At 45.7% G+C, this 14,873-nt stretch overlaps 1 protein-coding gene across 1 annotated transcript in view; it reads right to left on the bottom strand.

Moving 5' to 3' along the window:
- Positions 1-10,077, bottom strand: part of LOC121289362 (complement component C8 alpha chain-like) — a 71,862-nt gene extending 61,785 nt beyond the window's left edge. The window contains exons 1-2 of the mRNA XM_041208733.1: positions 9,992-10,077; positions 6,122-6,239 (exon numbers count right to left, since the gene is read on the bottom strand). Coding sequence (XP_041064667.1) covers positions 6,122-6,239; positions 9,992-10,077 — 204 coding nt within the window. The remainder of the gene's footprint in view (positions 1-6,121; positions 6,240-9,991) is intronic.
- Positions 10,078-14,873: the final 4,796 nt, after the last annotated feature.

Below are 14,873 nucleotides of genomic sequence, written 5' to 3'. Positions count from 1 at the left end.
TGTAGCTAGGACTGGAGAGAAAAAGTCTTTTGTACTACTGTCAAGATGTCATCAGGGTCCACAGCCTTTGCTATATCTAGTGCACTCAGCCATTTCTCGATATCATGTGGAGTGAATTGAATTGGCTAAAGGTTGACATCTGTGATGCGGGGGAGCTTAGGGGGAGGCCAAGATAGGTCATGCATTCGGCATTTCTGGTTGAAGATGGTTGCAAATGCATCAGCCTTATTTTGCACTGATGTGATACTGTGGAATCTCTTCCTCCTCTGGTTAATTGTCAACCATCATTCACAACTAGATGTGACAGGACTGCAGAGTTATGATCTGACCCCATGGTTTTGGGATTGCTTAGTTCTATCTATTGCATACCGCTTCCACTGTTTAGCAGGCATGTGGTCCTGTGTAGTAGCTTCACTAGGCTGCTATCCCATTTTTAGGTATGCTTGATGCTGGTCTTGGCATGCCCTCCTACACCCCTCATTGAAGAAGGATTGGTCCCCTTGCTTGGTGGTAATGGTAGAGTAAAGGATGTGCCAGGCTTTGAGCAAGAGATTATGGTGGAATACAATTCTGCTGATGGCCCAAAGTGTTTCATGGATGCCCAGTTTTGCTAGATCTGTTCTGAATCTATCTCATGTGACATAATGGTAGTGCCACAGAACACGATGGGTGACGTCCTCTGTGTGAAAACAGGATGTTGTCTCCAAAAGGGTTGTGTGGCAGATGTTTAAGAAAATAGTTCATGGCTTTCAACAAAGATATATCCCAGTGAGAAAGAAGGATTCAAGGAAGGGGATAAACCAGCCATGGTTAACCAAGGAAGTTAAGGATCGTATTAAATTGAAAGAAAAAACATATAATGTGGCAAAGATTAGTGGTAAGACAGAGGATTGGGAAAGTTTTAAAAACCAACAAAAGATTACAAAAAAATAATAAAGAGAGAGAAAATATACTTTGAGGGTAAACTAGCAAGTAATATAAAAATGGACAGTAAGAGCTTCCTCAAATATATAAAAAGGAAGAGAGAGGCCAAAGTGAACATAGGCCCCTTAGAGAATGAAGCTGGGGAAATAATAATGGGGAACCAGGAAATGGCAGAAGATTTGAATAAATACTTTGCTTCAGTCTTCATGGTGGAAGATACTAATAGCATTCTAAAAATACTAAATAATCAAGGAGCAAAAGAGGTGGAGGAAATAAAAACAATAACTATCACTGGAGAAAAAGTACAGGGAAACTAATGGAGCTAAAGGCCGATAAGTCCCCTGGACCTGATGGGCTGCATCCAAGGGTATTAAAGGAAGTAGTTACAGAGATAGTGGACGTACTGGTAGTAATCTTCCAAGAATCTTTAGATTCTGGAAAAGTCCCAGAGGATTGGAGAATGGCCAATGTTACACCCTTATTCAAAAAGGGAAGGAGACAAAACACAGGTAACTTATAAGGCTGGTTAGCTTAACATCTGTCATTGGGAAAATTTTGGAGTCTATTATAAAGGATGTTATAGCAGAGCATTTAGAAATACATATTATGTCTCTCACAAGACAGAGTACGCTTGAAAAGGGAAAAATGTATCTTCCAAGCAAAAGAAGTGATTTACCTGGGTCAGAGGGTCGACTCGCAGGGCTTTCACCCAGTAGAAGGAAATGTGAGAGCTATTCATGAGGCGCCAGCCCCAAAAACTGCCACAGAACGCAAATCCTTCTTGGGAATGGTTAACTACTATGGTCGTTTTCTCCCAAACTTTATTGACAGTACTGACTCCATTGTACAGGTTACTCAAGAAAAACCACAGGTGGACTTGGCAAACCCCACAACAACAGGCTTTTAGGGCAGTAAAGCAGTTACTGCGTTCATCGGCCCTGTTGGTACATGTCGACCCAAAGAAACAATTGATTTTAACGTGTGATACATCCCCTTACAGAGTAGGGGCAGTATTCTCCTACCAGATGACAGATGGCTCCAAACAGCCCATTGGCTATGTTTCAAGAGCACTCAGGCAGAACAAAGATACTCACAAATAAAAAAAGGCTTATCCATTGTAGTTGGCGTTAAGAAATTCCACTAATACATCCATGGTCACCCCTTCACCATAGTATCTGACCACAAGCCACTACTAGGCTTGTTTGGGGAAGATAAGGCTATACCCCCAATCGCCTCAGCATGCATCCAAAGGTGGGCGCTGATTCTAGTTGCTTACAAATGTACTTTTATCTACTGGCTGGGAAGCCAGATTGCTAATGCCGACACACTGAGCCGATTACCCCTGAAGGACAGCAATGTGAACGTCTCCATCCCTCAAGAACTTGTCTTGTTATTAAATTTTCTGGATTCATCACCAGTGAATGCCAAACAGAGGAGAGAATGGACCAACCATGATCCAGTTTTGTCTCACGTCAGGGAACAAATCTTGCAGGAATGGTCTAATGAGCCAAAGTCGGACAAAATGAAGTCCTAATTTAACAGAAGATACGAGCTCGCCCACCACGGTAGCATCTTACTGTGGTGGGGCGAGGGTCATTATGCCTCCCAGAGGAAGACAACCATTATTGATAGAATTGCATAGTGCTCACCCCAGCATTTTCAGAATGAAATGTTGCCATGCAACTACATACGGTGGTCTGGGATGGACACGGAAATTGAAAACATGGTCAAGAGCTGCATGCAATGCCAACAGGTGCAGAAATTGCTTCCTTCTGCTCCACTGCATCCTTGGGAATGGCCAGGAAGGCCAGGGGTCCATCTCCACGTTGACTACGTGGGACCTTTTTTGCCACAATGTGTCTCTTACTTATTGATTCCCACTCCAAATGGATGTATATGAGGTGAGATCACCCACATCTTCCGCCACCATAGACAGATTGCATCAGAGTTTCGCAATACATAATTTACCAGAGGTAATAGCGTCTGACAATGGAATGTCATTCACTAGCGGGAAGTTCCAAAGATTTACAACTCTCAACTGCATAACACATGTCAAGACCTCACCATACCACTCTGCATCCAATGGGTTGGCCGAGAGGGTAGTCCAGACCTTCAAGGCCAGAATGAAAAAACTAGAGGGTGACTCTATAGCAAGTTATCATGCTTCCTGCTCAGCTACAGAACCATGCCACATACGACCACCAGTACTGCACCCACAGAGTTATTAATGAAGAGATGTCCCAGGACACGGTTAAGCCTCATAAGGCCAAATTTAGGGGAAAGTGTAGAGAGAAGTCAGGAGGCCCAGAAAAATTAACACAATTACCATAGTCATGAAAGAAACTTCACTGTAGGGGAAAGCTGTTTTCATGAAGAATTCTTTGGAGATGGGCCCAAATGGCTAGCGGGTGAAGTCATTGCAGTGACAGGACTCCTGTCCTACCATATATCGGTCAAAGGTCGGATAATCAGGAGACATATAGATCACTTCAGGAAACAGGAAACAGATCCACAAGAAAAGGCGCACCAAGCATTCCCGTTGGAGTCTCCACCACAAGTAGAAGGAACTCCTCTTGCTTTGGAAGTACCTGCAGAACCCATTGAGCCTGAGAGAGCTGAAGAGGCAAACTTTCAGATTCCTACTGGGGAGCCTAGTGGGCAGATAATTCCTGAGAGGGAGGCCTGAGATAAACCATTTGAAGTCATAGAACTATGACGGTCAACACATTTGAAAAAGCCTCCTGAGAGACTAAATTTGTAAATACTTCACTTTTGCAAATAGTTAAAATATCATAAAATACATTTTCAAGTAATGGGGGAGGAATGTGGTAATCTGAGGTGTAATACACCTTTAAGAGAGTGTTTGCAGGTTGACCACATGAATACAAGACCCAATAGCTATGTAGCACGGGCTACCACGTAAATGTTAGTCTAGGGTAGGGTCTGGCTGGAGAAACACACATCATGTTAATGCTCTGTTGTTTGTGTAAATAAATATTATTTCATATTGGTCTCTGCGTCTACCGTATATTGTAATCGACTTGCCCGCCGACAGATAAGCATGCAACTGGTTTGCAATAGTCAAAACATAACATCTAGCAAGTCATTCTTGGTGATGGATTTTGAAGTCCCCACCCAGAGTACATTCTCTGCCCTTGCTACCCTCAGTGCTTCTTCCAAGTGGTGTTCAACATGGAGGAGTACTGATTCATCAGCTAAGGGAGGGTAGTAGGTAGTAATCAGCAGGATATTGCCCATGTTTGACCAAATGCCATAAAACTTCACAGGATCCCGAGTCAATGTTGAGGACTCTTAAGGCCATTCCCTCCTGACTATACCATTGTACCACCACCTCTGCCAGTGAGATAGAACATACCCATGGGTGATGATGGAGTACATCGGGCTATAATTTATGATGCAGTGAGTAAGACGATGTCAGGCTGTTGCTTAACTATTCTGTGGGACAGCTCTCCTAATTTTGGCATAAGTCCCCAGATGCTAATTAGAAGGGTCACTTTATCGAGTCTGGAGCCTTGGTCAGTGCTGGATGGTCCACTGTTTTTTTCCCTTATTCATTTTTTCTGTAGTGGTCTGATACAACTGAGTAGACTGCTAGACCATCTTAGAAGCAGTTAAGATTGCTGTGTGAGTGGAGTCCCATGCAAGCCAGACCGGGTGCAGACTGCAGATTTCCTTCTCTGAGCATTATTGAATCAATACAACAATCCAATAGTTTCATCAATGAGACTAGCTGTTCATTCCAAATTTATTAATTAATTGAATTTAAATTCCCCCAACTGCCACGGTGGAATTTGAACTCATGTCTCCAGAGCATTAGTCCGGATCTCTGGGTTACTGGTCTGGTAACATTGTCACGTACTGCTATTCCCGATGGGAAATGGGAATTGCAGTGGGTGGGATATTGGGATCGGAGTTTAAATCCCACAGTGATGGGATGAAGGTCTTATCTGCTGAATATTAGGGTTCTTTGTAAAATAAGCTTGAGCAATCTGAATTAGTTCTTCGCAACAACAGCAACAGAAATTTGTATTTATATAGCACCTTTAATCTAGTAAAACATGACAAGGCAACTTCAGAGGAGCATAATCAAATGAGCTTTGACAGTAAACCACCGGCTTGATCAAAGAGGTTTAAAGGAACATCTTAAAGAGGAAAACAAATAGGGAAGCAGAGAAGTTTAACAAGAGTATTCCAGAACTTAGTGCCTTGGCAAATGAAGACACGGCCACCTATGATGGAGTGATTAAAATCCGGGGTGTGCAAGAGGCCCAGATTGGTGCAGGGATCACAAAGGGTTGTGGGCTGGAGGAGATGACAGAGGTAGGAAGGGACAAGGCCATGGAGGGATTTGAAAATAAGTATGAGAATTTTTAAATTGAGCCATGGTTGGGCCATCAGTCAATGTAGGGTAGCAAGAGGAGTGATAGGGAATGCAGACTTGGTGTGAGTTAGAATAAGGGCAGCAGGCTTTTGGATGAACTCAAGTTTCTGGGGAGGGTAGAAGATGGGAGGCCAGCCAGGAGAACATTGGAATAGTCGGATCTAGAGGAACGGAAGAGGGTTTCAGCAGCAATTAAACTGAGGGAGGGGCAGAATCAGGAAATGTAACGGAGGTGGAAGTAGGAGGAGATGAACACAATATAGGGTCAGAAGCTCATCGTGGGGTCACATAGGATGCTAACATTGTGAGAGTTTGGTTCAGCCTCAGACAGTGGCCAAAGTGTGGGCTGGAGTGAGTGGCTAGGGAACAGAGGTATGAACTGACACAAAATTACCCATAATTTGAAATTTATTGCTATTAAACCAGCAATCTTGCTTAAGAGACTGCAGAAGTTCAGTGTGTAAATGACAAAATGTTACACTGATGAAACAGCATTAGTACTTCGGAAGTTTGGCTCTGGCATAGAGGCAGCCTTACTGGAATTTTAATTCCACTAAAACTAATCCAGAGGTCTTGAGAGTGACACATGGGGCCATGAAATATGTTGATTTCTCAGCTTTATGAGCAAAAGGTTCACAAAAAGCAGTTTATCATATTTCTCTTTCAGCTACAGTTTGACCTGCAGTTTATTTCCAGCATTTTCCTGTTATATGTCTTTTTGCATCTTGCGCTTTTATATCAAGTTAGCTAACTATTTCTCTAAGCCAAAACTTGCCTTAGTCTATGAAATCATACCTTTTTCGTTTCACAAGGCGAACACATTGTCCATGGTGCCCACTGGCCAAGTTGGCAGTCAAGTGGGACCACGCTTCGGATTTTTCGGCCAGGGTGATGCGTGCAACAATATTCTGGACTACATTGAAATAAAGATATTTGTTCAATATCGGATTTTTTTCCCCCATATAAAACAAGTTGTTTATCTATTATTAAAAATCCTGGAACTCTCTCCCAAACAGCACTGTAGGACAGCAGCAGTTCAAGAAGGCAGCTCACCACTACCTTCTTCAGGGCAATTAGGGATGGGCAATAAACGCTGGCCTAGACGGTGATGCCCATAAACCATGAATGAATAAAAATAATTGATGGTAGAGCTCAGGATGCTAAGAATGACAGTATGCTCTCAATGACCAGAGTTACTAAGGCAGATGGAGAGGGTTTAAAATGTAAATCCTTCCTTTAAGAGAGTACAAACAATTGCAATTGATTATATTCCTTGAATATATTCCTCGAGCTCAGCAATTGGGAAATTTAGGAAGAAGTTTCTGCGGCTGCTGACTATGCTCCACTGCTATGGGTTACCCATGGACTTAGAGTAGCAATTTCCCACCTCCCACAAAGCAGACCTGAAATTGCAGCAATTGTGAAGGAAAATGCTGCTGAATATGAAAGGATTACACATAATCTCAAGGAATTGGGAATTGACATGCATAAATTTATGACTGGTTGGATTCTATTGGCATGTTGATAGGCTAATAAGAACCTTGTGGTTCTCTGGTCATCCACATTTGCAACCAGTGCGGGGTGCGAGGAGGTCAGCAAATTTCAGCAGGAGGTCTTACATCTATAGATGCCAAGATCTTGCTGTTCAGGGTTTTATGACTATAGAGGTTCTTGGTGCCAGCACAAACTCATTAGAGATTACAAATTTATGTTGTTGAGTGTGGGGCTTCCTGTTCCTTGCTTGGTTTGTCCCAGAAGTGACATCAATTTAGACAAATAAAAAACAATTGCATTTTGAACAAAATTTCTGGCCTCTCAGAGTAAGTTTTTAAAGATGTTTTGTCATATTTTGTAAGTTACTGAGTGATTATGGAGCTGATTTTCCTGACTTCCTCAAGGGTAAAGTCATTTTCCTGCACAGTTTAGTAAAAACAACTACAGCTTACGTTTATACAGTACCTTTAATGTAGTAAATTGTCCCAAGGCATTTCACAGAATTGTAATCAAACAAAAATTGGCACCGAGCTAAAGAAGGGGATATCAGGATGGGTGACTGAAAGCTTAGTCAAAAATTAGAGTGAAGTAGAGGCAGAGAGGTTTATGGAGAGAATTTCAGAACTTAGAGTGGAGACAGCTGAAAAAATAGCTGCCAATTGTGGGGCACCTTGTGGAGATGCACAAGAGGTCAGAATAGGAGGAACATAGCATTCATGGAGAGTATAGGTCTGGAGGAGATAGGGAGGATTAATGTCATGCATGCTTTTGAACACAAGGATAAGAACTTTAACATTTGAGGCTTTGGTGGGCCAGGAGTCAATGTAGGTCAGCAAATACAAAGAGGTGATGGGTAGGTAGGACTTAGTGTGGTTTAGGATATCGACAGCAGAGTTTTGAGTGAGTTCTAGTTTACGCAGGGTGCAAGATGCAAGGACAGCTAGGAAAACATTGCAATTGTCAAGTCCAGAGCTAACAAGAACATGGCTGAGGGTTTCAGCAGCAAGCATGCTAAATCTTGATCTTCCAATTTTAAATGGAGGAAGCTGCAGCTCATCCAGGATTAGATGTCAGATTGGCAGTTTGACAACATAGGCACTGGAAGGGTTGAAGGAAATGGGGGTGTTGAGGTAAAGCTGGATGTCATAATTGTGCTTATGAATTCTGATGTCATATCCTTGGATGATGCTGCCAAGGGAATGGTGTTAGAGGGTGTTGGTACAGTCAACCATGTTAAAGGCTGTAAAAGGATGATAAGGGTAAAGAGGGACAGTGCACCAAGGTCACAGTCATAGATGTGTTGGCATGTTTTGTAAGTTACTGAGTGATTATGGAGCTGATTTTCTGACTTCCTCAAGAGTAAAGTCATTTAAAGAGAGTTGTGATTTTGCTTAAGGCTTTTTCCATGCCACGGCAGGGGTAGAAACCCAATTGGAGAGGTGTAAATTTGTCATTGAAAGAAGGAGGAGGAGGAATTGGGAGGTTGGATATGTTGGAGAGGAAAGAAGTTTGGAGTTGGGGCAATAATTTTCAAGGATAGAGAGGTCAAAGCTGGGTTTTTTGAGGAGGGGTTGATGGCAGCAGATTTGAAAGGGAAGGGTAAAATACCTAAGGAGAGGATACCATTTATAGATTTCAACAGTGTGGGAGGCAGGGAGGAAGATTAAGTGGTTAGCAATTTAGTAGGAAGAAAGTCAAGAGAGCAGGAGGTGGCCTCATGGACAAATGAGCTCACGGAGATAGGAGCAAAACTAGAGAAAGATGAGAGCTCAGTGTAAAGGTAGAGTAGAACCTTTTTTTTATTTATTCTTTCTTGGGTTTGGGTGTTGCTGGCTAAGCCAGCATTTGTTGCCCATCTCTAGCCTTGGCAGAAGTGTGGCTTGGTTGGCAAGGGGAAGGGAGTGATGTAGCTAAATATAGTCTTCAGTTTAGTCATACAGTCCATGAAATCCTTGCATTTAATGGAGGTGAAGGTGATAGGGGAGAGGGGATGGTAGAGAAAAGAAGCTTGGAGTTAATTTGGCATTCCAGGATGATCAAGGAGTAGTAAGCAATTTGGGTAGAGGAGAGCAGGGCCCAACAGTGCTTGCTAATATTCAGACAGAACTCTGTGAAAAAGGAAGTGGCTCGAAGATTTTTGGAGAATAAGGGAGATGGGAGGAAGAGTCTTGCTCCTGCAGTGATGCAGGTTCACTGCTCGCATGCAAATGGTGTGGTCCTCTTGGCTTAATGAGAAACCCTGATACAAAAACAACAGAAGTAAAATCCATGCCACCTTTTACCGTTCTAACCCACCTGTTCACTCATATCTACATTTTCATTAAATATCACCAAAACCTCAGATTTATATTGAAAAACTCAAAATTATAATACTTTATGTAGAAACCCCATCTTTAGTTTTCAAGCTTTAAGAAGTAAAGGCTGAGATTTTACTCATTGGAGATGGGCTGGAAGGCGGGAGGGGTGGTCAAATTGTGGTGGAAGGCGCCAGGAGGGAAGCCCTATGCTTCCTCGCTGCCACAGGATATTTCAAAATGCAGACATGGCGAAGCTCAGCTACCTGCTAGCTGGAGGTGGACGACCAGTTAAGGTAATTAATTGGCCTAACAATGGCTATTTTATCCCCACACCATCATTTTACCAGCACCTTGCCATGTGGGGAGTCCACTAAGTGCAGTCTCCCGGCAGCACTTAAGGAGGGGTCCCCAGAGGCGATAGCCACACCCACGGCTCCAATGCTGCTACTGGAGGGCTCATCCCTCTGATCGCCAGGACTTAACACCGACACATCTCCAAATCTCCTACCATCCCTCAAGACCACCTCAAAATGGAGGTGCCCGTTCCTTTTCCTTGCAGCCTCAGCCGCGGCCACCTCTATCATTGGCATTGCTGAAGCTGCAGAGCTGTTAGCTCTCTGACTGGGTCAGGAGCTCAGAGAAACAGGCCGTTGTCCTTAATTGGATGGCAGTCCCAGTGATGGTCTCTTAACTGGTCATTGTGTGTAAAATTGCCACCATCGTCCCATCATTCACCCGCACAGGCTTCAGACCTGTATTTGGTCCCAATGTCAGGACCCACAGCATGTCAATAAGATCCCAGGCACATATTCTACCACAAATACCACAACCAAAACATAAGCTATCCCAGTTCTCTGAAGTGATAAACACTAACCTGTTGCTGATCTGGTTCGAAATGGTAAAATAAGTAAAAAGCAACAAACATGCAAAAGATGAGAAGCAACTTATAAGCAAATTCATTCTTCACGCGACAAAAATCTAACTTCTACAAAATAAGAAAATTTACAGTTTATATCACACAACTTTTACTTGGGCTAAAAATGTTAAGTGCTGCAAATTCCAATCAGAAAGTACTGCAGAGGAATGTCAAATGAAAAGGATAAACCAAACAACCTACCTAATAAATGATTAATAGCAATGTAAATGCAGAAAGAAAACATTGAGCCAACTCTCCATTCTAACTTTGTTATAAAATGATTTTAAATCTAACCTAGTTTCTCGTTATATTGTAATAAACTTTACAGAAATTAACAAAATTAATGTTTAGGTTAGCATATTTAAAATTGTTGTTTTGCAAACAATTTCTAAGTGACAGTATTCTTTGAAACAAGAATGTGTGTCTTCCAGAAATAAAAAATGTTTAATGTTTACCTCATTAATATACTCAATCATATTTGTATTAAAGTATCTTGTAAAGTCTTGACATTGCATTTTGTCTGCAGCTTACATTGAGAGTTTGCTGCAATCTGCTAGTTGTTTGCCATGTGACCTTAAAATCCTTCCAGATGTAGGAGCTAAGTGAGAGCATAACGGAGGAGATTGAGCGAGCTGTTAGCAGGAAGGAACTAAGAGCATCTGGGGCAATTTTCACCTTCACCATTTGTTTGATGGAATTATGATAAAAATAAAAATTGAGATGGTTTTCTATAACAGCCAGGTGATCCTTCCCTAGCATCAGGGACTGCCCGTACATCAATTTCTGCGATTAGCAAATAAACCCAAATTTTAACTTCACTGCCTGGGGTGGAATTTTCCTTGCCTGCTGGTGGCGGGTGTGATAGGTGACATGAGCAGACAATATGGCGTGATCGGTTTCATAACGATGGGAAGCAGGTCACGATTGTCCACTCAGCCCACCGATAACGGGCCACATTTCTGGCCAACGGTCATCGGGAACCTCATTGAAATACATCAGCATATCATTATCAGGCCATCCCGGCAGGCTCTTATACCCCCACTGGATCACCATCCACATCGGCAGGAAAGCGCACCGATGTGTTTCACAGCAGCAAAGAGGCGACGTGCTCTTGGTGGCCTGCACTTTGGGTGAACTGGAGGTGAGTGCACAGCAACATTCTGCAGAGGTCGCCAGGATCACTTGTTGCTTTGCAGGCTTCAGGGGCGCGGGGGGGTTTGGGGTTAAGTGCCGCCCTGCCCAACTGGTGGCGGGGGGGAGGGGGGGCAGGGGATCAGGGGGCAAATGCAGCTTTCTGAGGCATGTTGTTAGCATGGGTGTACTAAGAATCTATCCTGGTTAAGTGTGACGGCCCCTTACCACCAGCAGGCAAGGAAAAGGTTCTGAGGCAACCTTTTCAGGGTGATGGGGAATGTGGGGCAAAAGTCTTGCTGTTGAAGCGACTTGTGAGGGGGAGCAAGTGCAGCCTTACCGTTGAGGCGACTGGTGGCTGGGAAGGGGGGAGGTGGGGCTGGAGGTTAAGGGCAGCCCTGCCTCTGAGGCAACTGGTGGTGGTGGGTTGGGCAAGGGCAGCCCTGCCGTTAATAGAGCGCACAAGCATTCGGGGTAGGGCGGGCGAATGAAGTGGCCACGCATTCGGGAAGAGTGTAGAAAGTGATCATTCTTCTGCAACTGAGACTGTTCAGATGCAGCCACGTGTTTGGTGTCAGGCTCCTAGATTATCTACCCACTCAAGCAATGCAGAGGCATCAAAGTGCCACCAAGTTCTGCAGAGCTCCCCCCTTCCCCCCCAACCCTCCACCCTGGCACAGACTGCAAATCCATGAGCACTTTAGTGAACTGCAGAACAGTTAGACTGCACATGTTGTACAATCTCCTCACGAAAGCTGGCCATGTAGCAGTCCCTGCTGGAGGCACTCACAGCCCCTTGCAATGTCAGCACCCTGGTTTGGACCAGTCTCCCCCATGGTTTCAGCTAACAGGGCACTAATCTCTTGCTATCCAAGTAGTGGCCAGCAGTCTCCGGGAAGAGGTAAGGGGCCGTCACACTTAACCAGGATAGATTCTTAGTACACCCATGCTAACAACATGTCAACCTCTTTCATCCTGTAGGCATACAACATCAGGATCATGGAGCCTGGTGAACTAGCTGTATGCCTGATGGCCTACATTGTGCAAAGACGATGGAGGAGAGAGCGACTGAGGCTCCTGGCTGCGCAGAGGCAGGAGCAGCAACCTCAGGAAGAAGGGGCAGCTGGGGCACCCGCAAAAACTGCCCAGGAGCCACAGCGAGCCATCACAGGCCAACGCCTAGCAACACCCAGGGTCTATAGATGTCACCTTTCATTCCTGCAGTTGACCAAGAACCAGTGTCACCGAAAAATGCGCATGTCTAGGGAACTGGTCGCTCACATCTGCCACTTACTGCAGGATTTGGCGCCATAGGGACATGGAGGGCATCCACTGCCAGTGGCTGTGAAAGTGACTGCAGCGCTCAATTTCTACACCAGTGGCTCCTTTCGGGGCTCCACAGGCGACCTCTGTGGGATCTCTCAAGCCTCCACTCACAAATGCATCCATGAGGTCATGGAAGGCATTTTCACGAGGGCGCACAACTTGTACATTTTGCCTGGGACCAAGACAGCCAGGATGCAAGGGCCATTGGCTTCGCACAGATCTCGGGATTCCCACAGGGGCAGGGTGTGATTGACTGCACTCTTGTCGTTCTCAGATCTCCATCGCAACACACTGTGGACTACATCAACCGCAAGGGGTTCCATTCGCTGAATGGGCAGCTAGTGCTCGACCACCAGAAACGCATCCCGCAGGTCTCTGCACGGTTTCCAGGAAGGGTGCACGATGACTCAGTTGGTCACAGATCCCTGGAGTCTTCCAGGGTCCACAGAGGATGCAGAGATGGCTTCTTGGGGACAAGGCAGAGGCCATGGCTGATGACACTCATGTGATGGCCTCGGGCTGCAACAGAGCGATGGTATATTGAGACTCATGCTGCAGCTTGCAACTTGATGGAGCAGACTATCGGGATGCTGGTGATGAGGTTCTGGTGCCTGGACCGGACTGCTGGAGCCCTGCAATACAGTCCACAGAGGATGTCTTGCACCATCATTGTCTGCTGCGTCCTTTACAACCTGGCGCTCCAACGGGGAGACAAGCTGGCTGAGGAGGAGATGGGGAGCTGGACATCTCCTCCAATGAGGAGGAAGCCAACAGGGATGAGGCTGAGGAGGTCCTCGGAGGCAGCGATGACGGGGATGAGGACCCTCAAACTGGCTAGATGAGGCAGGTGCATTTGGGAGGCCCTCATAACTGCTAGATTTGTGGAGAATGATGGTGACATGCAATGAGGTAACCCCATAGTTCCTCACATCGCATTTGTGAACGTTTGACTCCAGTCTGGCTTATGGCAGCACAAATACCCTGTGTGCGAATGGTCCTGTCATGGAGACGCGGTGGAGGCCCTAATAGTTGTTCCATTGCAGGGGAATGATGACGACATGCATTGAGGACACTCAATAAATCGTCACACAGCCTCCAAGAATGTCTGACTCCTGTCTGGCTGGGGGCAACTCGCTTTCACTCTGTGATCAGGGTCATATCACAGAGACGCAGCTATGAAACTTTAGAAGCATCTGATGCTTTGCCCGCCTTCAGCACCTAAGTCCTTCAGGAGCTGGAGCACAGCATTAGTGGTCACAGATGTTGAAGAGATGGGGGCCAGCCCCTCCTTAAAAGGTGCTGAGAGCACACAGAGAGAATGAGAGAACTCTTTGGCGCCTGCCCACTACATTCTGGCAGCAATGACAAGCACTACCGAGGTGCAAGCATCAGTAATGTTTCCAGGGAGTGTGAGGCTGGACCATCACTTTGGTCTGAAGGCTGCACAGAGCACAGGGAAGAGGCCCTGGACTGAGACACCTGCCTTTATCTTGTGCAGAAAGGTTTCACATCTGAGTGACAAGAACACTGCTCATCAGAAGGAGCCACAGGCAGGGAGACATTCTTGGGAGTTTGTTAATAATAGTGAACAGTACATACAAGTGATTAACACCCATGCTCAGGCTGTGCAACTAATTCTCTTTAACTTTCTTCGCCCTGCCTCTATGTCTTGGTGCTCCCCAGGCATCCACAGCGGAGGCGGAAGCAGCCTGCTGACTGCAACACCCTGTCTATGATGACTTTGGCGGGCGTCCTCTGGAGGGCCACGGCTTGGAAGGCCCCGGCCTACTTTCAGGGTCCTGCTGTGTGACAGTGGCACCCTCCTCGGCCTGTGGAGCTAAAGCAGCTGAGGCCACAGGAAGAGGGGAGTCGGATGGGTCAGCCACCTGGATGGATGGACCCAGAGTATATACCTATGGATCCCCTCCCTATGGGTGCCCAGGCTGACCTCTTGAGGAGCAGGGGTAGCTGGAATGAGATTAAGCTGCCCGGCACCCCTCTCGCGTACACACTTTTGGAGATCAACTATGACATCAGCGATGGAGTTGAGCCCACGCAGCAGTGCAGGAGCGAAGTCCTGGACCAAGGTCTCCATGACGGCTGCCATCCTATCAGTATCGACCTCAGTGTGTTGGCATGCTGGCCAACCTCAGACAGAAGGTGGACAGATTCCTCCATCTTGCTTTGCAATCAGAGGAGTGCAGCAGACATCCCTTCGTGATATTCCCGAGCTTGCCTTTGAGCTCCAGCAACCGTGACATGACTGAGTCCAGAGGCTGGTCATCTGACTTGGACTCAGATTTCTGGCCTCCAGCAGTCTCCTGGGAAGTCCCAACCACCGCCTGCTGTGGATCAGAAAGTACGAAGTGCTCACCTGATTGTG

The sequence above is a fragment of the Carcharodon carcharias genome, chromosome 16 (genome assembly GCF_017639515.1).
Source record: "Carcharodon carcharias isolate sCarCar2 chromosome 16, sCarCar2.pri, whole genome shotgun sequence".
Taxonomy (NCBI): domain Eukaryota; kingdom Metazoa; phylum Chordata; class Chondrichthyes; order Lamniformes; family Lamnidae; genus Carcharodon; species Carcharodon carcharias.
This window is presented reverse-complemented; position numbering and strand designations above follow the sequence as displayed.